Here is a 27,123-nt window from a genome sequence, read left to right on the forward strand (position 1 = left end):
AATCTTGTGTCATTTTGACTAATTACTTATAAATATAGATGTCTGGACTCAATATCAGTTGGTGTGGTGCTCACTTTGTGTTTCTAGATATTTGGATTTCTCCCAGGGTACTCCCAAAGGCCCTTTGATGTAAATCAGCTATCTTAGCCAGAACATTGTGCTCCATGAATTAGACCTTGTCCCATGATAATGTACTAAAATAGACTACAATCCACTGTATCATATCCATGATCTCCCATATTTTCCTTATGACAAGTAACAATCATTACCGTTTTACACTGTCCTGTCCCTCCTAGGTCAAGGTACTGACAGTATTTTTTCCATGTTGCTAGGTGCTTACCAAGTTTATTTATGAGGACTGACCTGTCCCCCCTGTCCTTGGCAAAGTGCTCTGAGCTGAGATAAGATACCATTATGATAAGTCTGTCTCTTTCATGGTTTTGAGTCAAATAGGTAGAAAGATTCCCATGCGCTACCACTTACAAATATGGGGATAATCAATCAATCATAGTTTAAGCAGCTGTTAACATCTAATTAATGTGTTCCCACATGTGCAAACCGAAAAATAAATATATGTGATGTGGCGCTTTGCTTTTGCTTTACTAGTTATAATTCGAGATTTTCCTAGCTTGTGACGGAAAATATTGATTATATGAAGACAGGAGGCGAGTATCTTATGCATTAATCCTTCTTTATTAATGCTCACAGCAGAAGTGTAAAAACATCTAACGTATGTAAAAAAGAAAAAACTGGTAGAACCACACCTCCCAGCAGTCCCATGGCCTAAACCACTCCCATATTAGTCTCTATAAATGGACTGCTCTCATCTAAGATCTTCCTCTTTCTTGCGTGAATGCGAGGTGTGGTTTCTAGCCTGTGATTATCAACTCTTCGACCAGTCGGCCCCTAATCCGTAACCGAAGACTTCTAAAGAAGAATAGGCTGTAGGTCCCGACTGTGTTGGGTCACGATGTCGCGTCGACTTGCTGAATGAACTGAACAGGGGAACATCACCCTAACCATAAATTGAAACGAATTCCAGGTAACAGATATGTCAATAACCTGAAACAAAACACAAAGCGTGAAAGGGTTGGGCAGGGAGGGAAGATACTCGCCTCCTGTCTTCATATAATCAATATTTTCCGTCACAAGCTAGGAAAATCTCGAATTATACCTCAGACAGGAGGCTCATATCTTATGCAAGTTCAAAGCTAACATAGCATAAATATATGTATATTCCCAAATTAAAAACAAGACAGTACATAACAATCAGCATCATAAAACAGACATAGCAACATGATGTTCTGGTCTGAAATAAAAAAGACGAAAGACTGATTCAGAGGACCAATCGGCCGCCCTTAGCAGATCAGAGAGAGAGCCTCCGGTCGCCATCACCTTGGTAGCCATGGCCCCTCTGGAGGAGTGTGCTCCAAACCGGGTGGTGTCTATACCAGCCAGAGCCATGGTGGACCTAACCCAGCGTGCCAGGGTGGCGGTTGTGACTGGGTGATGGGGTCTGACGTAAGAAACTAATAATTGAGAGGAGTTTGGACTACGGAGGTCCGCAGTGTGCGCTTCGTATGCCTGTAGACATTTGACCACACAGAGTCGTGGGTGTGAAGGGAAAAAGGGATAGAAGACCGAGTGCAGACTGGTCTTTGTCCTGCGGACTATCGTGAATTTGACACCCTGGGGTGAAAATTGGCGTCTAGAAACGTCCAAGGCTCTAACGTCGGAAACGCGTTTTATAGACACCAGGCAAAGCAAAATAGTAAGCTTGAAGGACAACATTTTAAGAGACAACGAATCGTTGTCTCCCCAGCCCGAGAGCATGGTAAGGACCCTAGAAACGTCCCAGGTGGACTGATACTTAGGCCGCGGGGGTCGTTTGAACCTGATGCCCCGCAGAAGTTTGCAAATCAGTGGGTGTTTGCCTACAGGCATGGAATCCACTGGGTAATGGTAGGCCGAAATGGCTGACCTGTAGACATTGATGGAACTATAAGCCTTGCCAGAGGAGAAAGAGTCTGCCAAGTAGTTTGCAATGACGTTTACAGGGGCACGCAAGGGATCAACTTGCCGTTGGTCGCACCAACGTACCCAGAATTGCCAGGCTGATCGGTATGCCGACCGAGTCCCGGGGGCCCAGGCCATGGCGAGAAGGTCTCTAGCCGAGCTTGAAAGGCCGTCACCCGGGTCCGGCACCCGGATACCAGCCACGCCAGGAGCGTCAGAGTACCTTCCTCCACCAGGGGATGAATGCCCTTGGTTGGGTGAGACAGGATAAGAGGGAATCGGGGAAGGAGTCTGGGGTGGTCGATGATCGAATCCAATAGCAGGGGAAACCAGGGTTGAGCTGGCCACCACGGTGTGATCAGAACCACCGTGGCTCCCTGATTGGTAATTTGTAGAAGGACCCTGGGGATCATTGAGAAAGGGGGAAACGCATAGTGCGTACCTCCTGTCCAAGAGTGGCGGAAAGCGTCCACAGCCGAGGACCCCGGGTCCGGTCTCCAGCTGAAGAAGCGGGGCAGTTGGTGGTTGAGGCGAGAGGCGAAAAGATCTATGCCCAAGGGGCCCCAAAGTAATTGTATTTGGTTGAAAACCGAACGGTCTAAGCCCCAGTCGCTGGAATCTACCAGATATCGAGAGTTCCAGTCTGCTACTGTATTGGAGACTCCCGGGATGTACTCCGCTATAAGAGAGATGTCTCGAGACAGACAGAAATGCCAAATCTCCGCGGAGATGTCCGCTAGAATCTTGGATCTGGTACCTCCCAGGCGGTTGATGTATTGAACCGCCGCAATATTGTCCATGCGTAATAACACGCAACAATTGGTCTGTGTTGCCAAGAAACTCTGAATGGCGAAGAGAGCCGCTGAGAGTTCCAAAGCGTTGATATGCAACAGGGATTCCTCCCTGGACCAGATCCCCCCCGTGGACCTCGTCCCCAAGCGGGCTCCCCAGCCCCGTCGGCTCGCGTCCGATTCTATGACTACGTCTGGGCGTGTGTTGAAAATCGTCCGGCCGTTCCATTCGGTGGCGTGACGGAGCCACCAGCGCAGTTCGGCCCGAGCTTCTGGGGATAGGGACACCTCGTCTGCGTAGCGAAGGCCCTGGCGCAGGTGTAGGATTTTTAACCTCTGAAGGGCTCGGTAATGTAAGGGAGCCGGAAAGATGGCTTGAATGGACGCAGCCAATAGGCCCACTATGCGTGCCAGGACGCGTAGGGATAGGAAACCTTTGCGCAAAACCGCCCTGATCTCCTTCCGGATTAGGGCCAGCTTTGCGCTGGGCATTCGAAGGATAGCGAGTTGGGTGTCTATCGAGAAACCCAGAAATTCCATCTCCTGAGCCGGGACAAGAACCGATTTCTCTCGGTTGATAATAAAGCCCAGGGTTTGTAACAGGTCGATGGTCCAATTCATATGGCGATAGGCCATGTGCTTGGAGTGGGTTAGTATGAGGAGGTCGTCTAGATAGATGATCAGACGCACTCCCCTGCTCCTCAACGCTGCCACGACCGGTTTCAGCAGCTTGGTGAAACACCATGGGGCTGAGGACAGGCCGAACGGTAGGCACGTAAACTGCCAGATGCGACCCCACCATCTGAAACGGAGGAGATGTTGGGAGTCCGGGTGCATGGGAACTGTGAGGTAGGCGTCCTTTAGGTCCACCTTCACTAACCAGTCCCCGGGGGTGAGTAGGTCCCGGAGGCAGTGAATGCCTTCCATTTTGAAATGTCGATAGGCGACATGTTGGTTCAAGTCCCGGAGATTTATGACCGGGCGATAACCCCCCCCCTTCTTCTTGACTAGGAAGAGGTTGCTGAAGAAACCCGGTGATGGGGCGGTGACCTCGGTGACCGCATGTTTGGCTATTAATTCCCGAAGTTCGGTGTCTATGAGGGTCACATTTTCTTCTGAAAAATGGATAGGGGGTGGCAATATCCCCAGAGTTGGTGGGGACACAAGGTCTATTTGGAAACCCGTTACTGTATTCAGGACCCAGGAGTCTGCCGTAATCGCAGACCAGGCGAGCGTAAAAAACTTTAGGCGGCCTCCTACAGGTAGGAGGGGAAAGGTAATGGCTGTTGTACTCACCGGAATACGGGCGTGAACGAGGGTATCCTCTCTGGCCGCGTCCCCTCCAGGGTCTCCCACGGGGAGGGAAGAATGGTGCCGGTTGCGCGGTGGTGGTATAGTGGGTGGGAGCCTGAGTATATTGTGTTTGAGCGGAAGACCTCTGGAAGGGTCTGCCCGAGTTGTATCGGCCGGCAGAGCGGCCCCTGTATCTGCCGGCCCGAGGAAAAACTCTGGCATTGTTGGGTTTTTTTCAGGGACGTTTGTGCCTTATCTAGGCTGTTGAACATCCCGACAAATTTATTAATGTCCTTTATTAAGGACTCGCCAAAAAGCATGCCCCCTGCTGAGGGGCCTGGCTCTGACTCCGCTAGATGGGCTAGCTGTGGGTCGAGGCGCATGAGTATGGAGCGCCTGCGTTCAACTGAACAGGCGGTGTTGGCATTGCCCGTAAGGCAAATGGCTCTTTGGGCCCAACCGCGCAGTTGTGTTAGGTCAACCCCTTGGCCTGTTGTCGCGGATTGTTCCGCTAAGTTCAGGATTTTGGTCAAAGGCCCGAACAGGTCCAGGATGCGGTCTTGGATACTAGTAAAGGACCGGTCTATCCCTTTCTTGGGCATTTTACCTGTTTTCAGCAGGTATTTCATTAAAATGGGGTCTACCGTAGGCGTGGCAACCGCTTTCATGGGTATATGCGGACGGGGGCACTCCGATCTAAGCTTATTGCGATTGGACTTATCTAAAGTTTTGCGTGCCCAGAGTTCTACATATTGGGACACGTGGGGCAGAGGGGACCAGTCCCCAGAGCGAGGATGGGAGATAGTGTCCGGGTTAAATAGGGGTTCCCCCATGGCGTCTAAGACGTCTTTGCCCTGTTCGTCAGGGTTGGCATCCGGGAGGATTGCCGAAGCCCCCGCATCTTCTTCCTCATAGTAATCAGATCCTGAGACATCTGATTTATCCGACTCTGCGGATGAATCGTCGTCCGACTCTAAAACGTATGAGTCTGGTTTGGCTCTCTTAGCTAAACCGTGCCTTTTTGTTGACTCTCTGAGGCTCAGAGGTTGAAAGGGATCTGTAGGATGCGTGGGGTGGCAGTCCGTGGAAGGATCTGCTCGCCGCATATTATTAGCTTCCCCTGCCGGGGAGTCATAAACCGTCACCACATTCTTCCTTTTATAAGAAGATTTTCCTTTCTTTGTGGTCGGTTCTGTGCCGAGGGGTACGGGCACAGAGGAATGAGTGGATTGGGGTGGTCCGGAAGCGGCAGTTATTGCCAGTGCTGCTTGAACCGATTGATTAATGATGTCCTGTAATTGGGTTGAACTAAGGAGATGAGTTGGTTCTAGAACCAGGTCCTGTTCTAATGGGGAGGGGGAACCTTCCTCAGTCATGTTAGAGAGGGGCAGCTGCGGTTGTGTAAAAATATATATAAATATAGAGCGATGGCTCTGTAGTATTTAGGGGTTCTAATAGGAAGTTTGAGAACTGTGGGCACAGGGGTGGGAATAAAATTCCCAGGACAAAATAATGGCAGCGATTTGCGGACTAGAACTATACCAGGCTCTCCCTCCGGTCACCAGCGCCGACTGGCATGCGACGGGAGGAGAGCCTGTGATCGATTGCGCTCTGGGGGCGAAGTCTCGCGAGACTACGGCTCCCAGGCGTCCATTGGTCGAAAAGATCGAGGGGGACCCGCCTCCCGAGTCCAGCACAGAAGTGATAGGACGGCGGGGGCGGCTCTGTGGAGATAGAGTGAGGCGGTGGGTCCGCCTCCTTGGCGACGCACGCTCGTTTTACAGGGGAAAGAGGAAAGTGAACATGCCCAAGATGGCGCGCCGCATGGGAGAAGCAGGTAAAGGGGGAGAGGGTGCGTATGGCTGCTGGTGACCGCTGACGATCGCGGTCCCAGCAGAACAGGAGTAGTATAGTACAGTACAGAAAGGAGTTAGACAGGTGAGAGAAAGAACGGTAAAAGAGGTTACAAACGGAATTATGTGGTGAATGAAGCCTTGGGTGGCAGGCAAGGTTATCTGTAAACCGTACTATGAAAGATATATATATATATAATGACAAATAACATATTCTCAATATCAATATCAATATATCAAATCATTTGGTGATACTTAACTTGCTCCGCCGTGAGCAGAAAGAAAGAGGAAGATCTTAGATGAGAGCAGTCCATTTATAGAGACTAATATGGGAGTGGTTTAGGCCATGGGACTGCTGGGAGGTGTGGTTCTACCAGTTTTTTCTTTTTTACATACGTTAGATGTTTTTACACTTCTGCTGTGAGCATTAATAAAGAAGGATTAATGCATAAGATATGAGCCTCCTGTCTGAGGTATAATGTGAAATTATGTGAAATCTTTGATAAACAAAAATCATGATGGATTTTAATTGTGTTTAATGGTGATTATTTGATCTTATGTATGTGTCTAAAATTAGTGATAATGCTCTTCCCATATGTATCTTCCAAGAGTCATAGCTGTTCGGATTTGTCGATCAACACCTAGAAACATGGGAAAAAGTACTTCTGCATTTTAAAGCATAAACCTCTAGTTTTCTGCAGTTTTTGCCTGATGTCAGCTTTGTTACTTTTAAGTGTGAAGCCTCGTACACACGACCGAGGAACTCGACGGGCGAAACACATCGTTTTCCTCGTCAAGTTCCTTGTTAGGCTGTCGAGGAACTCGACAAACCAATTTTCTCCATTCCCGTCAAGGAAATAGAGAACTTGCTCTCTTTTTGGCTCGTCGAGTTTCTCTACAGTTTCCTCGACGAAAATGTACACACGACCGGTTTCCTCGGCAAAAAAATATCTCCCAGCAAGTTTTTTGCTGTTTTTTGCCGAGAAACTCGGTCGTGTGTACGAGGCCTTAGAATGTGCAAATACCACCTCCCTATTATTGTTATAGTGAAACTATATATATATATATACAGTATATATATATATATATATATATATATATATATATATATATATATATATATATATAATGGGCTTGCTGCTAATCACTGAAATGTGTTTCCACACCTACAGTAATAGAACTAAAAAGCCAAAAAGTGTAGTGCTTTCCCCTAAACAACGAACAAGTGGATAGTGGTGGAAACCCCCTATGTGAACGTGAAACATCATAATGCTGTATCTTACTCATACTGCTGAAACTGATATATAACTCAAACAAAATAACTCAGCGTACTCCAAATGTTATATATAATGCATAAACAAATATGCAGTATATATATTGTGCATAAAAAAACTCCATAAAACTGCAAAATGCCCTATGTGCAATAGCAAATACACTTAGCACATGCGATACCAAACAGCACTTCAAAACTATTTCATATATATATATATATCTATATATAGATATATATATACAGTATATATATATAATATGTAAATGGTTACTGGCACCAATGATGAAACAAAATGGGATGGGAAGTAATAAGAATTCATTAATTTGTAGTTCAATCATTTTAAAAAACAAATTGACATTTGTATTGACTATTATTGCATGCCACTGGCTTTGTTATGTTATTATAAAAGATATTGTGCATATTTCTTAATTTCTTGAAACAGCACAAACTAATGTATCTTTTTTAGGTTGTCCATAACCTTATCCTGTCCTCTGGATCTAACTTTGTTCCCAATGGATACTCAACGTTGCATGATGCAGCTGGAAAGTTGTAAGTTTTTCTAATTTTTACCCCCAAAAGTCAATTGAGAGTGAATGTGAAATAATTTACATTGCTAGCCTGTTTATTGTAACCTCTATCTTGTTTTTTTGTGTTCATGTTAGTTTAAAAGGCAAGCTGCCTGACTTTATGTAGTAGTAATCGGATGCCTTGATATATTTAGTAGTATTAGCGAACAGTCGATTATGAATGTGATATGTAGTTAATTTTTTTTACAAATTTGTGTTACTGTGAAAGTACAGCTTATGTATATGTCAGCAATTTTAAGATAGTTGCACATGCAGTTTGTACATAAAAATGGTAGTGCTGCTTATTTTCCATAATTCAGTATAAATAATTTGTTAGGCAAGTGCCATATGGGATGTCACTGCAGCCATATGTTCTGACTATTCTAGCAAAAATACACATACTGGTCAATAGAAAAAGGATTTTTATATTAATTTTAGAGTGAATATTTTCAGTAGTTTTGTTTATTCATTCATTTATGAATGTGCCATATCCATGGGATCCCTCTAGAAGCTGGAAATCACTGTATTAGAGACTGCTACTATTGTCAGGGCTATCTTTTCCATTGAGCACGCTGGGAAGTTGCCCGGGGGCCCCGCTTGCCTGGGGGGCCCCACTGGCTGCCCAGCAACACCAGTAAAAAATTGTGGAGAGTGACGGGTTAGAACTGCCCATGCCCAGTTTGTGGAAATCACAGAGAAGATCCGGTCCTCCACGAGTGCAGGGGGTTGCTGATGTAAGGGGGGAGTGAATGCAAAAATGTAAGGGGGCACTGATATAAAGGTTCCCCCTCCTATATTAGTGACCCACCTTACCTTAGTGTATTTACTCTATGGAAGGTGGTCTCTGGTCACCAGAGTGCCCCCCACGTCAGAGTTCCCCTTTACATCAGAGTCTGCAGGATTCCCTCTTACAATGCAAGGGGGAACTCAGTCTGCGGACCCTGATGTAACTGGGAAAGAGAAAGCAGTGGACTCTGATATAAGGTGGTCTCTGGTCACCAGAGCCCTCCTCCACATCAGAGTTCCCCCCTTAGATCATGATCTGCAGCATTCCCCTTTACATAAGAGTTCCCTTTCACTGTAAGGGGAATCCTGCAGACTCTGATGTAAGAGGAAACTCTGTGCTGGCTGGGTTATTGACCTTCATGTCAATGAAGACATTTTTTTAATTACTTTTGTTTAACTTAAAAACACATTGCTAATAGCACTAGCTATATGTTTATAGTTTAAATACTGACATTTGCATTGTTCGGCACTGAAAACTGTAATTTTAGGTACTTTTTTGCAGTGGCAGTAAATAATGGTTCTGCCAGTAAATTTTATGATTTTTGTCAGTAAATTCTCGTGCGTGATTGTGTAGACAGGGCCCCAGTGCACTGTATTGCCCGGGGGCCTATAATGCTCTTAAGATGACACTGACTATGGTAATCTCCACTAGAGTCCTCCTTGCTTCCTCCTTAGCTCAGGCTGCCTGCCTGTTCTACGTCTCTCTCTCCCGCGCTGGGCGGCCGCTGCACAGCACAGACAGCCCCTCCCCCAGACAGTCCCACAGATCATTCTGCACGAAGGCAGGACTCCACCACCACTCCACTTGAGTGGGTGGTGCCAGCACTGCGCCGACTGGATCTACATCTCTCTACACAGTACACAGGAGGGACTAGAGCCGAGCCAAGGCCCAAGCCATCGCATAAGGGTGAGGAAGGGATGCTCACAGTGAGTTGAAGAGCAGCAGACTCTGGAAAAAAAAGTCCACGGGGGCCATTGTCCGTGTGTGGACACCTTGCCGATCTCTGATTCCTGCGGGAGGGGGGGCACTTTCCCCCCCCTTGCGAACGCCCATGATCGACAGTGTTTGATTGCTCGGTTCTCAGTGTTAGAGCCAGTAAGGAAGAGATGCAGCATTGTATCAATGCTGTGTCCACTTAGGTAAGTATGAATCTGAAAAAAAAAAAAAACTAACCCCATACTTCTCTTTTGTGGTCAGGTTCCCTTTAGATAATAATGTGATATATTTTCAGTAAATTAAATATGTATCCTTCTGATATATGCAAGACTAAACTGTATGGCATAACACTATATCATACATTGATTTAGCTGTGACATCGCTCATTCATCATGAATTCTGCTAGATGAAGACATAAAAAAAAACCCACACACAATGATGTTTTCTGTCATTAATAACAGGAGAATGCTAGAGCTGTCAGTTGATGTCTCAGTGCTTATTAAGGCCAGATAAAAATAGTTACTTTGTACTGAATTAGAGAAATTAATAATCTCATTATCACAGCTTTGTTCTGCAGGTATGTAGATTTTGTTGATTTAATAACGTTAACAAATGATTTCACAACTGTGACCTAATCTTCACTGTGTGCCTAGAGAACAAATAATTCTAGGTTTTTGAAAGCCTAATTGATTTGATAAAAATGTGTGGCGATTGCTGAAATATATTTTTGTTTGTCACAAAGTTGGATATACAACGGATGACTTGCGGTTCATTTGGCAGCCAGGAGACCCTGTTCAAATGGAAAAAATTGCATTGCCTCAGTTTGATATAAAGACAGAAGACATTGAATATGGTAACTGTACAAAATACTACAAAGGCACTGGTAAGTAGAATTTCATACAAATAACGGTGTCAGTTTATTTTTGCTTTTACGGAAACCTAAAATAAAAATGAATATCCTGCCCGAAGATTACCCTGCCTAATCTGTAATCTGAACGCACTTACATTGACACCAAAAATTATCATTATTCTCCAAAAATAATCTATGACATCCTCTTAAAGTTCTTTGGTCATACTTCTTCCGCAGGACACAGGAATGCACTTAGTTCTTTACTCCTGTGACCCAATTTCATCTTACAACAGTCTAAAGTCCTCTGCTGCCTGACGTCACAGAGCCAGTGCGGGCTTTGCAGGGATCCCGACAATAATTTTAGGATCTGCCCAGATGCCTGACTGGCAACCGGCTCACTGCGAGCCTGAGCCAGCCACTTCCGCCCCCTCCACAGCCCAGCATTCCAGTGAGCGCTGGAGGGGCAGAGCACAGAGCAGTGACTGACTCTGTGCTCAGAGCGGACCAAAGAACTGCACGATCAGCTGTTTTTGATCATTCATTTCCCTTTGTGGAGAAGCGGTGGGGTACAGATGCAGCCGAGATTGATGCTGCAGTCAGCTAAGCATGTTAAATTTTTAGGATCCTGCACTTCTTTTTTAATGTTCCTGTATTCTATTTTTCAGTAAATTTTTTCTTACTGTGTTTTTCTTCCCTCTAACACCCTTTGTGAGCTTCTGAACCTTTCCTTTTCCCTCTCACTTATTTGAAATGAGCAGTGCACTTTAGTTGTGGTCATGTGCGCTGTTCTATGCACACTACAAATAGCACAGTCCATAGTCCCTAGTTCATATCTGTTATGAGCAAGATAGGGTGGCTATGTTCCAACTTACAGTGGCAACATGGAGAATGGATGTAGCCACCCTCTAGCAGGAATTAAATTCTTGTTGCTAATCCTCTCCCTCCGCTCATCATGATTGGCAGGTCTGAGTCATACAAAAAGTATGAAAAAACATTGTCTCCCATTTACTGTGTATGGAGTGTGTTTGTGTCTTTTAGCCAATAGATAAAGCTGTGCCTATTGTAAAGGATTCCCAGCACCAACATTTGCTTGGGGTTGCCATATTTGCCACATTTGTTAGGAATGCCATAGCTCCTATAACGCTCTCCTTTTATGTTCCCACTATGAATTTGACTGTGGAGGCACCTGCACATGTTCAGTTTGGTGTGTATTGCTAGAGAGTTTTTTTTTTCCTTCAGAGGGTGCATGTGATAAGCACAGGGCTAATTAGCACTGTCCAGACAGAGGGTCAGGGGTCCTGCTGCCTTATAGGACAGTCACAGATGAAAGAAAAATCCTCCTACAAGCTTTAACAGACACTGTTAGAAGTCACAAAACTGCTCTAACTGCTGATGATAAAAGGTATTTAGCAGTTTATATTTACTAAAATAATTGCATTCCCATGTACTGTGAGAGACCAGGTCTAGTGAATGCAGGGTCCTGGGTTTAGTAACACTTTAAGGTTTTTGGGATTGTAGAGAATCCTTCACTCCACTAATGTCATGTCGCTGCCCTCTAATAATTTTGCAGATTAGGTGTTTTAACGTCACTTACTGTATGCTTGTCTCAGGTTGGTTACTTAAAAAAAGTAAAGGTGGTCATGTGACAGTGTTGGTGTAAAGCCCACCCCTGACCACATTATACTTACCTCTTTATAGATCCGCTAAAATCCTTTGCTCAGTTGCAGCTGCTACCAAAATAACCAGTGGCTGTTGTTGGCAGAGGATGCACCAACGTCATCCCTCCAACATACAGTATGACAGTGCTCGGATTCAGTGATTGCTTACTGAGCATTGCATCATGGGAGGAGATTACACGCTCCTCCATATACAATATCACTGGTTATTTTACAGTGCAGCCACAAGTAGTTGCTGTGAAGGAGGGCTGAAAAAATCATTTAAAATAATCAGTAGGGAGGGAAGGAAGCTTTTCACAGACATGGTCACTATGACATAAATGAATAAGGTGATCGTCTCTCATTAAAGCATATGACTAACCAGGCAGCCATGCAACTATAATTTTCCAGAAGATGGCCAGATGTAGCAGCACTGAAATTCTCCAGCACATATTTACTTAAAGTAGTTGTAACCCTCAGACATGAAACATGAATAAAGCATATCCATCTCTGTCCACTGCTTTGCTCCTCTTTTATCAGCATGAGTCACTTCTAATTTCTGTTTTCCTGGCACCCAAGAGAAAAAAGGTTACAGGGATCTCCAGCTGAGTGTGACTTCAGCTCTCCACCCCTTTTTCTAACAATTTAGACGAGCTTTAAAAATTCTGAACCTTGGACGACTTTAGAGACGAGAAGATTGCAGATAAACAGGTACAACATATGTAGTAGGATGTGTTACATCCCTGTGTATCACCTAAGCAGTGGCGGCTGGTGCTCACTGTGCCCACTAAACGCAGCCACTGTGCCTATCAAACGCCGCCAGTTTCCCCATCAAATGCAGCCAGTTTCCCCATCAAATGCAGCCAGTTTCCCCATCAAATGCAGCCAGTTTCCCCATCAAATGCAGACAGTTTCCAACCAAATGCAGACAGTTTCCAACCAAATGCAGCCAGTTTGTCCCCCAAATACAGCCAGTTTGTCCCCCAAATGCAGCCAGTTTGTCCCCCAAATGCAGCCAGTTTGTCCCCCAAATGCAGCCAGTTTGTCCCCCAAATGCAGCCAGTTTGTCCCCCAAATGCAGCCAGTTTGTCTCCCAAATGCAGCCATTTTCCCCCCAAATGCAGCCAGTTTCCCTTGAAATTCTGCCAGTTTGTCCCCCCCGCCCGATACTTACCTTTCTCGGGTCAGCGCCGTCCTCCTCCACGCTCCCTCTGCTCCCTCAGAGTCTTCTCCCGTCCTCGATGTTGCTTCAGCCAATCAGGTGACCGGTAACCAGACCCGGTGCACCTGATTGGCTGAGAGGCGGGTCAGTGTTAGGGAAGCGATTCCCCAACACAGCATGGTTTAATCAGGGAACGAACAGCAGTGTGCCCGCTGTTTAACCATTTGGAAGCCGATTAGAGCCCACAAGCTCTAATCAGGAAGCCTATTAGAGCTGATGGCTCTAATCAGGCACTTCCAAAACACACCCACCGCTGTAATTCAGATGGCCGGCGCTCAACAGGGGGCTGGACACCTGTATAATGGGCGGCAGCGGCAACAATAGATATTTTAATGATTGAATGAATATATCTATTGTTGAGTGACGGGTGCAGGAGAGAGGGGGCTGCGCTCCTGCGCCCACTATGGACGCATCGCCACTGCACCTAAGGCCAGTCACTTTAAGGGTATGTTCACATTAATGAGCTGTGCTCAACGCATTGGCCGCTCATGTGCACTGTGTGACAGTGCCAATGTGCCAATCTCGTTGGATTGCACTGTTTATTTTCTTTTAACAAAGCTTTATTGAAAGGTCAGTGACATTTCTATCCAGTTGTATGCATTGCAATGGTGTTATGTGTGGATCGTGTTGTAACTGCTATAAATAAGACATGCAGTACTTTTTTTTTTCAAATGGTGAACTGACAACATTGGAGACAAGGCATTATGCCATGTCTATGCTTCGGGCTGTGCAGGAAATAGCTGCCATCTGGTGTGAAACGACCCCTAAGGATTTTGGTAAATCGTTTTGCTCTAAAAATATCCTTTATATTTGCCAGTTTTTTTTCCCCCCTCTCTCTTTTTGTGTGGTAATAGAGATTAAGAAGTTAAGAGATGATCACTTTGATGTAGATACTATCAAGGTTCCCTTCTGTTCAAATGTCTCCAAATTGCTGTTATTAAATATTCCCCTAATAAAATATTCTCAGTAATGGGTTCCCCCAGCCACTTGCAGATTTATTGGTCTCCAGGTAACATTAGCCAGATCTTAATCAGACATATTTCTAGTATACTAAACACAAGTGAATGGAAGCATTTCAGGGCAGCATCTGGGAAGTTGTTTTATACTGTAATTGTGTACATCAAAGTACCAATAAATCTAGAGTCACCTCCACTGAGGTTTTCTAGTGTATTTTAAGAAGAAAGTGTATGAGTTTGTAAGAAGTATTAGAAGTCCACGTAAAGAATGTTATAGGGCACACACCAGAGAATGAGCTCTGGAAACCTGAGTATTGATCTTTGCCAGCATGGGTCAGGTTCTCCTGCCGCTTGAAAAGGTCAGGGTATAGTTAAGATCTATTGATTTCCATGTCGTGGGAGTGTGCTGCTTTAAAAACTCCAATGTTCTTCATGTTGCTTAGAGTTTTAAGTACTTGACGTGGAACAATGTCTCTCCTAAACAAGCCTCCCTTCTGATAAATACAGTAAATACATAGGAAGGTGGTGAATGACCTTTTTAAGACACTTTCAGTTTCAAGTCTCATACTGTATCAAAATAATGGACAAAATATATTTTTAGAAAATTACTTTTTATTCCCAAACTTCTATATGGAATACACTACTGTGTTTTATTTTATTTTTATTTTTTTTTATAATAAAGTTGTGCACAAAGTTTTACAATAAAGTTAAAGTACAGAAAACGAAACGAAGGGAGAGGATGAGGACGTGACGTAGCGCGAGTGAGGTGGGAGGTGTAGGACGGCTCGATGGCGGCAGGAGACACACGCCGCTCTGAGACTCCGTCGGCACCGCTCGTGACCTCGCAGACCACAGTGTGTGTTTTGTGAGAAGCAAGCGGGTGCCGCAACCCCGCCGCATCCCCGCTTGGGACCGGGAATACCACCCTGGAAACCGCCAGTGAACGAGCCCCCGCTGGACACGCAGCGCCGGAGAAACTGAAGCTGCTGCGCTCTCAGCACTGATGTCAGCAGCCTGTGTGGGGATATGCGCTTCAGGGGGTGTCAGAAACCCATCGGAGACACGTAGCCGGGCAGTGGAGCAGGAGGAAAAGTAAAGGGTCTGGTGAGGCGCTCAGTTGAGCCGATTCCGAGCGGGTCCCCCCCCCCGTGACCCCCCCTCCCGTCGGTTATAATATTGCCCCCCGGAATTACCATACACCAGTACACCAGCACATCATAAGGAGTCTTATTGTGTAATAATGGAAATAATTAGATGTTAACCGTCTATTGGGTTAGATACCTGCGAGAACTGTAAATGATGGGAACACAAAATGCAAAGTGAAATATAAGTGAACATACAATTGAATGAATAACCTACACTGGGATAGAGTTTGATAGCTGGTTCATTTGAACTCACCACCTGGTGCAGGATCTTTGCATTGCCTGTTCTCTGTGGGGCATATTTGAGTGTACGGCCCCAGCCCTTGCTGAATGGTTCTGGATGGCCTGCGGAGTCAGACAGGAGAGAAATCTGGGACAATATAAATTCTGATCTCCCCTCTTATGAACTACCTAATTGCCCCTGTGTTTAGGTGTATCAATGACAACCCCGAGGACAGGGGAATTGAGGCATGAGCGTTCTGAGGAGAAATTTAAATTGGTGAAGGATGACCAAAAACACATTACTCTTTCTCTGGACTGTACCGGTAATGCATACGCGACCGTGAGAACCGTGAGAAGCTGGAAAGATTTTAGTTTATGAAACTGAGGGACAGGGGAAAGGCCTGGGCATTGAAGCATTAGTGTTCTGAGGGAAAACTTAGGCCGGCGAAGGAGGGCCAAAAATTCATTACTCTTCCCTGGACTGTACCGGTAACGCACACGTGACCGTGAGAAGCTGGTAAAAATTCCAGTGTGTGAAGATTGGGGGACAGGGAAAGATCATTTAGGCCCCCCCCCCCCGGATTTAAGGCGTCTCTCCCTGTCTCTGGAACGGTGAGGACGCTCTGGACTGATGTAGCATAGGAGACGACTCTTAAAAAAAAAAAATCACCGAAGGTATTTTCCTTCTAGAAGTGAGTCCGGGAGCCCAGGTGATTCTGATTAATAGCAGTAATCGTCCTCTCCCCTGCTGATCAGCCCCTTCCCTCCGTGTTTTAGTGCAGGGCTCTTGCTTTACTGTGGCCCTCTCTTTATTGAAATAATTATTTTTTTCAGGACAGGAGTAGTATATAGGGGAAGATAGAGGCGCACATTAGGAGGAAAGTCGTGGGCTTCTCTCGTTCCCTTTCAACAAAAAAAAAAAAAAAAAAAAAAATCCATCTCCAAACTGGGGAAGAGAATCAGACCCTCCAACAAAATGAATAGGTCTACGAGGGGTGGCACTACAAAACCAACTAAGAATAACTTGGGGAACAGCTCCATACAACAATATATGACGCAGGAAGGGAGTCTAAAAAGTCCAGGACTCGCAAAAAAAACTGATAAGAAGAAGTTCGATAAAAAAAAAGGAGTAGGAATAAGTAGTGGGGAGAGTTCTAGAGGTGAAACGACACTAGAAAGCGAGCAAGAGCAAAATAATGCAGAGGAGCTATCCCAAGATACACAGCCCCCTACAAAGGCAGAGATGAACGCAATGCTGGTGAGGATGGAAAATGTCATGGAAAATATCATAAGGACAGAAATTAACAAGATAAGAATAGACCTAGGAGGGCTCTGTGAAAGAGTGGTAGAGACGGAAAAGAGAATAGAGGAGCAGGACCAGGAAATAAAATCCTTGAAAAAGCAAGTCAAGGCCCTGACCGAAACCCAGAGATTGGTGGCATATAGGATTGAGGACCAGGAGAATCGCAACAGGCGACAGAACCTTAGAATCAGAGGGCTATTAGAAGACAAGGAGGAAGACCTAAAAGACATCATGAACACAATTTTTAACCCCCTGCTAGAGAGATCAGTAGAATCCAAGCCCCTTAAGATTGAAAGAGTACACCGAGTGGGGAATCCCCAACAAATAGAAAGATACGGCCCAAGAGATGTGGTCGTAAGGTTCAGGAATTATGTTGACAAAGCAGAAATATGGAGCAGGCTTAGGGGGAAACCCCCCCTGAGATATAGAGACACCGAGATACAAATATTCTCCGATCTTGCTAAAGAAACACTGGCTAGGAGGAGATGCTTGAAACCCCTCTTGGAACTCATGCGGGCTCAAAATATTAGGTACCAATGGGGATTTCCGGCTTGCCTCATGGGTATAAAGGGGGGTAAAACAGCACGACTTAGGTACCCGGAGGAACTGAATGATTTTTGCTCTAAAATGGACTTAGTAATCCCTGAACTTCCTGATTGGGTGGATTAGCGGGGGGATGCTTAGTATGGAATTTTGAGATGCTGGACGGGGAGGGGGGGGGAGGGGGGGGGGGGGAGGGGGGGGGGGAGAAGGGGGAGCCCTCAACACCACCACAAAAGAGGAGCCAAGGATGAAGGCGAGGAGTCTTCTACCAGTGGCTCCCAGGCCAAGAGTGGGCCGGGGCGAGGGTGGGAGGGAGGGGGGAAAGTGGGAGGGAGGGAGGGTAGTGGGCCAGGGAGGGGGGGGGGAAATGGGAGGAGGACCATCTGAACGACTCCACAGGAATTCTTTTCAAACTCAAAAAAGGAAAAGGGAAAAAAAAAAAAAAAGAGATAAATGATAGATATTAAGTTCCTATCATATAATGTAAAAGGTTTAAACTCCCATATTAAGAGATATAACATTCTTGCTGAACTTACGCAGTATAAAGTAGACATTGCCTACCTACAAGAGACCCACATTACCTTAGAGTCTAATATAAAGCTGTTTTCATCCGAATATCCCGTCTGGTATTATGGAGATACAGTCTCATCGAGATCTCGGGGGGTTGCCATAGGATTTGCAAGAGGAGTTAGATACACATTGGTGGACAGACTGAATGATCCGGAGGGGAGATTCTTGTTCTTGAAAATAAAACTAGGAAAGGAGGACTACACTCTGGCAAATGTGTATGCACCCAATGTGAATTCGGCTAAATATATTAGTAAAATCCTCAGAAAATTAAAAAATTTTGAAGAGGGACATGTGGTGTTGATGGGGGACTTTAACTTCTGCATGTGCCCGAGCCTCGATAGTACGACCCATGCTCAGGGGAATAACGGAGAGCATCTTAAGTTACTGAAAAAACAAATGACACAAAATCAAATGGTGGATGTCTGGCGAATCCTTAACCCCAAGACACGAGACTATACGTTTTTTTCCCCTGTGCATGGGACGTACTCGAGGATGGACTACGTCCTCATAGACCATAGACTTTTGGAGAGGGTGGTTGAAGCAAGATGTGAGATCATAACGCTATCAGACCACGCCCCCATTTCCATGAAAATAAGTTCATCCATACAAAAATGCATTCTACCTGAATGGAGATTGGATGAAAGCCTGTTGAGGGACGAGGCGGTGGTCGAGAGAGTACAGAAAGAATTGGAATGGTATTTTCAGGAGAATGACAAGGAGGGAATCACAGGAGCAACCCTGTGGGACGCCCACAAAGCGTATATAAGAGGGATTTTTATAGCAGAAGGGGCAAAGAAAAATAAAATGAGAAGGAGTAAATTAAAAACACTAAAAGAGGAGATATATAGGCTGGAACAGGAACATAAATTACAGGGCCAAAAGAGGGAAACACTCCGTAAGTTAACTTTAACAAGGGATGAATATAAAGCCCTTGCCGGGCAAGAAACCAAGAATTTCATAAACAGGGTAGAGAGTGAAAGATATGTCTGGGGAAATAAACCTAGTAAAAACTTGGCCAGAATGGTAAGAAAAAAGAAAACCAGAAATTTTATCGAAAAAATCAGGAATGGGGATGGGGACTTAGTATATGCGACAAATAAAATAGCAGAATCTTTTAGAAGCTATTATGAAAAACTATACAATGTCCAACAGAAGATTAGGGACCCTGCCGAAAAAAAGGATAAGATCAGGAAAGTATTACGGCAAACTAATTTACCGAAGATAGAAGAGTATGAGATAGAAAGAATGGAGGAAAGTATAACTGAACAGGAGATAAGTGAGGTCCTAAAAAATACTCCCAATGGGAAAAGCCCGGGACCAGATGGCTTCACGTCGGCCTATATACAAAGGTTTAGTACTATCTTAGTCCCTAGACTATGTCAATATTTCAATGGGTTGGGGCGAGACTATGAGATGAGCAGAGAGGCATTAACAGCTACGATCACTGTCATTAAAAAAGAGGGAAAGGACAATACGAATTGTTCAGGGTTCCGACCTATCTCACTCCTGAATGCAGATACCAAACTGTATGCAAAAATTTTGGCCGAACGAATGAAGGGGGCGATGACTGCCATTGTCCACCCAGACCAGGTTGGTTTCATACCTGGGAGGGAGGGAAAGGACAATGGGGTCAGGGCACTTCTTCTTATGGAGCAGATCAAAGAAAGAGGGACCCCCGGTCTATTCCTGTCAGTAGACGCTGAGAAAGCGTTTGACAGGGTAGACTGGGGGTTCCTGATACAAACACTCGAATGTATAGGAATTGGCCCAAGGATGATTAAATGGATCAAAACGCTCTATTTCCACCCTTGCGCTAGGATCAAGATCAACGGATCTTTATCCGCACCCTTCGAGATGAGAAATGGAACCAGGCAGGGCTGTCCCCTGTCCCCTCTTCTTTTTGTTTTATCATTGGAACCCCTGCTGGCAATGGTCCGACAAAATCCAGAAATATATGGAATAGAGGTTGGAGAAGATGAGCACAAATTATCCGCCTTCGCAGACGACATTTTATTTTATATAAGTAGCCCAAGAGTCACTCTCCCGAAGTTAATAACTACTTTAAAACAATATGGTGAGGTGTCAAACTTCAAAGTGAATACAGAAAAGACGGAGATCTTAAATATCAATATTCTTAAAGAGGAAGAACAATATCTACGGAAGAAATATAATTTTAAATGGCAAAAAGAAATAAAATACTTGGGAATAAAACTGGCAAATTCCATCAAGAAAATATATAGAATAAATTTTATCCCCCTGCTCAACGAAATAAAAAGGGAAATTAAAAACATATTTAATAGACCTATTTCGTGGTTCGGGAGGATAAATGTAGTAAAAATGGTTCTCATCCCAAAAATCCTATATAAGTTTCAAATGGTCCCAATATACCTACCACCGTCATTCATTAAAATAATTAACTCCCTCATAATGAACTATATTTGGAATAATAAAAAACATAGGGTGTCTGCTCAAATTCTAAAACGGGCCAAGAAAAAGGGAGGCTTAGCTGTACCCGACATCAGATTGTATTATAATGCTTCGGTTCTCTCACGGGTTATAGAATGGGCTAAAGAATCCCAGGACAAAAGATGGATAAATATTGAATGCACATTAGCAAGGGCACAGTTAGGGAGATTAATTTGGAATCCACCACAACACAGATCCTTACACACTTCAACACACACAATTACTCATAATGCATGGAGGATCTGGGATAGACTTCACAAACAATTAAAAACAGAATTCAACTCACCCTTTATTGATTTAAAAGAAAACGAATATTTTATTCCAGGGACAAAAGAAGTAGGGGGAAACTGGATCACAAATAGAACACAGTTAAAAGATATAACACTAGATGGTAAAATTAGGACACTTCACGATATTAAACATAGGATTGGAAGTAGGGCGCTCGACGAGTGGAGATACTTGCAGTTAGTGTCATTCGTCAAGCGCCTACCACACCCTTTGAGGTCACAAGAGGATTACACCTTATTGGAACAATTGTGTAGCACCGAAAGCTCAAAAGGAAATATATCTAAAATCTATAATTACTTGCAGAAAATGGAAGAGTCGGACACGCTAAAATACATCCAAAATTGGGAAACGGACTTAGGGGTCCCAAGGGGGAAAACGACCATAGGAAGAATCCTGAAAATGACGCACACCTCGGCAGTAGATGTAAGAACTGCCGAGATGAACTTCAAATGTTTGACGAGGTGGTACGCCACCCCAGATAAAATGGCAAAATTCAGAGGGGGAGAGTCAGAGAAATGCTGGAGAGGTTGTGAGTCAAGGGGAACAATGGCACACCTATGGTGGGACTGCCTGAAAATTAAAGCTTATTGGAAAAAAATCTTGGCCCTGATAAAGGTAATAACAAAAAAAGAATTGGAAGATAACCCATGGGTAGTGCTCTTTCATGGGGGGGAGACTCCAGAGAAGGAATACAAGGATTCACTGATCCCTCATTTATTGAACGCAGCGAAAAGATTGATTCCCCTTAAATGGAGAGACGCGAAAAGTCCGCAAATGTGGGAGTGGATCGACTCCGTAGAGGACACTTATAGGAGAGAGAAATTAAAATGCGGGAGCTATAAACACAAAGTAGGGGAAAAGGATATATGGGTACCCTGGATGGAATTTAAAAAATCCTGGAGGTTCGCAGAAAACCTGAGAGAGGAATAGGAACGCATTTTTTCAATTAAGGGAAGGAATTCTTACAGTGGAGTCGTGGGATGGTCAAGGGAGGGGGTGGGTAGGGGGGGGGAGGGGGTATTTAGTTGGGGAGGGGGGAGATGGGGTGCTGGGTTTTTCTTTGTCACGCAGATAAAACCTTTTAAATAGTTCCGTACTTACTATAAAAGAGTGAGTTCTAAACGGTGAAAAAAAAAAAAAAAAAAAAAAAAGAGATGAAAATATAAAAATAAACAAATAAATAAAATATAAATAACAAGTATAAAAAATTGCAAGAGAAATGCACCACAAATGATGCTAAACCTGATGTAGAGACGGAATTATGAATAAAATCATGACCAAGTCTCTCGCTGTGGGGAAGTCTGAAGTGGCAAAAGAAAAAGAAAAAAAAAAAAAAAAAAAAAAAAGTTAAAGTAAATAAAAGCCAATACATATACAATGTAAAAAAAAAAAAAATAGAAAATAACTGTACAGCTTAAGCACATAGGGAACACTTTAGCCCCATCTGCATTCTTTTTCGCAGAGCTACACTGACAATTTTAATGGATTAGACTGAAGCCCCTGGCAGTGCACCTGCTTGATTTTCACTTGCAATCACCTGTGTTCAGCATGCCTATAGACTCTGTAGGTTCATAGCTGGAAGCCTTGAGTTCAGTCTTTTGCTATTAATGCCACACAAAGAAATTGGGTTCCTTTTGTCTGTTTTCAGATGGTGTTGTTTCACTCTGAAAGGCTGATGTAAAAAATAAAGCAAGTACCAAGGAATATCACAGTTATCAATACAACTGACCCCAAATTAGAGGCTTGAAGGGAGTATATAGTGCTTTTGTACATATTTTCTTTATTATGGTCATAACTAAAAATTCACATTTTAATCATTGTTTGAGATGTTATCTCCTTTTAGCTTATTGACAAACATCTGCTGAAAAAACAGATCAATAGCTGAAGATGAAATTTGCACACAAACAGTTGAATGACTCATAACTGTATATATAAAGAGGGACTCCATAAAAATGTATACACACTTCAACATGTATACAAGTAGTCCATGAAAGTAATTAAGCAGCACCTCAAATTATATATTTAATTTCTTGCAAAATCCTCAAGTATGAAACTGAAGCTAACAATCCTAAAGAGCTTGGCTACCATGCTATGGCAGGTGCGAACTGAGCAAAGCAAATAGGTACTTGCATTTAGCAGACATGTAGCGTGGTTCAATACCGGTCCAGGTAAATTGACATGCTGAGTTCAGGGAATAGTCCAATAATCCGTTCCAAGGTCATACATGGGGAAATTCAATCTAGCAGAGCAGGGCAGACAGATAGGGGCTTGATCAGGAATAACATACATATCACTCTCTATTACAAGCTTGAAACTAAGGCTCTTTTCACATTGAGGAGTTTTTCCGGCGGTACAGTGGTAAAAATAGCGCTGCTATCCCACCTGAAAAACTCCTTCACTGCAGACTCAATGTGAAAGCCCGAGGGAGACAAAAAAGTCTCCTGTCAGCAGCATCATTGGAGCAGTGAGAGGAGCGGCATGTATACCACTCCTTCACCGCTACTTCCCATTGAAAACAATGGGAAACCGCGACAATACTGCCCGCAATGCGCCTCTATAGAGGCGCATTGCTATTTTTAGCGGCGATATACCGCCACCGCGGCTACAGGTCCAATGTGAAAGGGGCCTGAGGGTCTGGCTGGCTTATAACAGGTTTGGTTACCACCCAGAGACTGACCACATCAATCACCTTGTAGGTGGACAGGCAGACAGGGAGAATGCAATAGCCAAAACCTGGATGCTGGAATTAAGAGCAGGAGCACTATATGCACCTGACATTACCCCCCTCTGAGGAGGGATCCCCTTACCCTTAAAGACAAGCTGGAAGCAGCACAGGGCCATCAGACTTAGCAGAGGTCAGGTTACAGAAAGTCCTGAATAGGAAAAAGCAGGAGGCTCAATTGGAATAGGCTGTACCAGAATAGCTGGTGCAGAGGCAGACTGGACCACATCGGCAGGTGTATCGACTGACTGGACCAAATTGGCGGGTGTAGCGACTGGCTAAAAACGCATTGGCAGTTGTAGAGCCAGTTGAGCTTGAGGGCAAGTTAGCCTCGATGTGCGTCCAATTTTGTTTAGGGACAGACACAGGTAGGAGTATTCCAGAGGGCTTGACTTCTGAGGGCTTAGAGTGAGCACAGGTTTTGTAAGATTTGATGTAGGAACAGGAGTCCTTATGAAGAGAAGACCACCGAAGCCCATGAGAAACCAAAGAAAAAGTGTTAGTAATCCCTGGGTGCCTGACCTTCTTAGCGTCATGTGCTTCTGAAAGCACTTTAAGCCTAAGGTGGAGGGGAACAAACAGCTTTCCAGAGGGTAGATTGGGCGGAACACAGGACTGAGCCTTTAAAACAGAGTCCAAAATGTCAGGGGGAAAAGGCTTCCATTACTTGTGCTGAAGGTAAAATATTGTGAGATAAATGAGTAGCGTCAATTTGCATGGGCTCATCCTCCAGGAGAGGTTGAGAGGGCTCAGGAAGGGTTTGAAGAATAAGAAGTAGGGGGCGTACTGGGGGCAAAGAAACAAACCTCTCTGTACGCCTTTCTTGTAAACGCCTGTCTATAAGGATGGCTACTTGCATGGCTTTATTCAATGACTTTGGTTCAGGGTACTGTACTAAGGAGTCTTTGATGGAGTCTAATAAGCCTAACCTGAATTGATTTCCTAGAGCAGGGTCATTCCACCCTGATTAAGGAGCCCAGCGGCGGAAATCAGAACAGTATTGTTCAGCGGTGCGTTTACCCTGACGTAATGACCTAAGGTTAGCTTTGACTGTATATGAACGGTCAGGACCATCATAGAGTAAACCTACGTCCTTGAAAAAGGCTGCAACTGAACCTCTGGCTGGGTCATCTGCTGGGAGACTAAAGCCCAAGACTGGGGATCCCCCTGCCACCATATATTAATCAGGTTAACCTGCTGCGCTTCAGAACCAGAAGAGTGTGGCTTAAGCTTAAAGCTTAAGCTTAAAATATAGCATTCAACTATTTTTAAAGTTGGAAAACATATGGGGGTCACCAGAAAAATGATCAGACGGGTTAGCTTTGGGCGCTGGCTCCTGCGTTACTGCTTTTTTTGTGTTAAAGGCTTGTGATAATGTCACGTCTACCCCACCGCAGTTGGTCAGACACTATAGCTGGCTACTGTGTGCCTCACCTTTAGCAGCCCAAGTCTTATACACAATGCTATAATGCCTGGCTACCATGCCAGGGCAGGTGCAAACTGAGCAAAGCAAACAGGTACTTGCATTTGGCAGACAGGAAGAGAGGTTCAATGACAGTCCAGGTAAAAAAGACAGGCTAAGTTCAGGGAATAGTGCAATAATCCATCCCAAAGTCATACACAGGAAAATTCAATCTAGCAGAGCAGGACAGACAGACAGACAGGGGGCTTGATCAGGAATAACACACATATCACTCTCTATCACAAGCTTGAGACTGGGGGTCTGGCTTGATTAGGTTTGGTTACCACCCAGATACTGACCACATCAATCACCTTGCAGGTTGACAGACAGACAGGGAGATTGCAATAGCCAAATCTGGATGCTGGAATTAGGAGCGGGAGCACTAGATGCTCTTGACAGTGCCCTGCCTACACTCCAGGCCCCTCCTTTTCATCGGGTGCTCCCGTGAAAAGTCACTTTCTCTGGGGGCACCTGTGTCCCTGGATTTAATTGACAGTAGTAGGAGACTGGAGCCACTGCGCTTGTGCACATTACTGGATTGGATCGGGCTCAGGTAAGAAAAAAGGGGGGGGGGGTCTGGGGTGAGCTGCAACACAGAAGGTTTTTACACTTAATGCTTAGAATGCATTAAGGTTAAAAATCTTGAGGCTTTACAACCACTTTATTTGTAATTGTTATTTACAACTGGTAATATGTAACACCTGCGTACACCTGCACACATTCTTCTACTAATTTGTATCAAAGAACCCATAACATTTGTATAATAATTACATTATATTGGAAATGTTTAAACTTGGTGTCTCCACCTTATGTAACACTCCTACTATGTTTGTTAAATTGATTGAATTGGATCTCAGCTGCGGAGGTTTCTCAGATATAAACCACTACCACACTCTTTTTTATGGTCAAAGAGTTTAGGGTTAAATTCATCACAACCTCAGTTTAGAGAAACAAGATAATCAAGGAGCTTATAAGTTCAAACCGTAGCATATACTCATGAAACAAATTAAATGAATCTTCTATTAAATACAGACTGAACTTCCTTAGTATATGTTTAAATGGATAGATTACTTTATAGACATGGACCAGTGCATGAATAAGGTAACATTCTCTGATGTGTGATAATATAATGAGGCAGCTGTAATACAATGTGGATCTCAGTGCATAGATATTGGAGTCATACCAGGCAACATTAGAGTTAATAAGCAGAAGTCCTATAGATGAGTATTATAGCAAGTCAGGTTAGTACTGTTATGATCATGCACTGAATACTTGCGGTTCTGTAGTAAATTTTAGGTAGGTATGGATGTCCAAGGAAGTCTGTAGTTGTAGGTAGTGAGAAGAGCCTGGCTGAGATGATCTCCTGGAGCATGGAACAATCCCTGGAGAGCTGAAGGCGAAATGGGAGGTGGAGGAGATGTATCCTCAGAAGGAGGAAGGGGTCCGGCTGCAGCAAGTCCAGGCGTGATGGCTGTGAGTCCCAGGTGACGGCAGGGGTCCAACAAAATAGCGGAACACCCTGCCGTCCGTGTAGCCAGTTTAAATAGCCCGCACAGCGCGGGAATGAAGCCGACACGCTGGACGCACTTCCGCGTTCCAGCGTGGAACGCAAGCAGGGCGCATCGGAAGTGACGTCGGCGAAATCGAGAGAGGAGCGCAGCTGTGGGGTTTAAGCAAGGCTGCGCTCGTCTCACAGAGGATAACGCCAGTGGCGTTACATACTCCCCTCCTCAAGGGGGCTATACCAGTGCCCCTATTAGGAGATGGACGGTTAGGATACCTCTGATGAAATTGCCTGATCAGGCGAGGAGCGTGTAGGTGTGAAGAGTCTTCCCAAGAGTCTTCAAGTTGAGTGTAGCCTTTCCACCGTATTAAATATTGAATTGCAGAACCTCTCTTTCTAGAATCTAGAATTTTTCCAATTTCGTACTCAGTTTCGCCCATGACTTCAACCGGAGGAGGGGGCCTTGAGATTCTGTTGGGGAATGGGTTAGGTACAAATGGTTTAATAAGGGAGACATGGAATGAAGGATGTATTTTCCAATCAGAGGGTAACTGTAATCTTACTGCGTTGGAGTTAATCACATGAGAAATGGGGTAAGGTCCTGTGAATTGTCGTCCAAGTTTTTTCGAGGGTATGTTTAAACGTAAGTTTTTGGTGGAAAGCCAGACTAAATCACCCACCTTGTAAACCGGTGGTATTGATC

General features: G+C 44.5%; 1 protein-coding gene across 1 annotated transcript in view; it reads left to right on the forward strand.

Annotated features, from left to right (window-relative positions):
* Positions 1-27,123, forward strand: part of GLRB (glycine receptor beta) — a 199,423-nt gene that overhangs the window by 156,714 nt on the left and 15,586 nt on the right. Inside the window, exons 6-7 of the mRNA XM_040332238.1 lie at positions 7,693-7,775; positions 10,258-10,398. Coding sequence (XP_040188172.1) covers positions 7,693-7,775; positions 10,258-10,398 — 224 coding nt within the window. The remainder of the gene's footprint in view (positions 1-7,692; positions 7,776-10,257; positions 10,399-27,123) is intronic.

Source organism: Rana temporaria, chromosome 1 (assembly GCF_905171775.1).
Source record: "Rana temporaria chromosome 1, aRanTem1.1, whole genome shotgun sequence".
Taxonomy (NCBI): domain Eukaryota; kingdom Metazoa; phylum Chordata; class Amphibia; order Anura; family Ranidae; genus Rana; species Rana temporaria.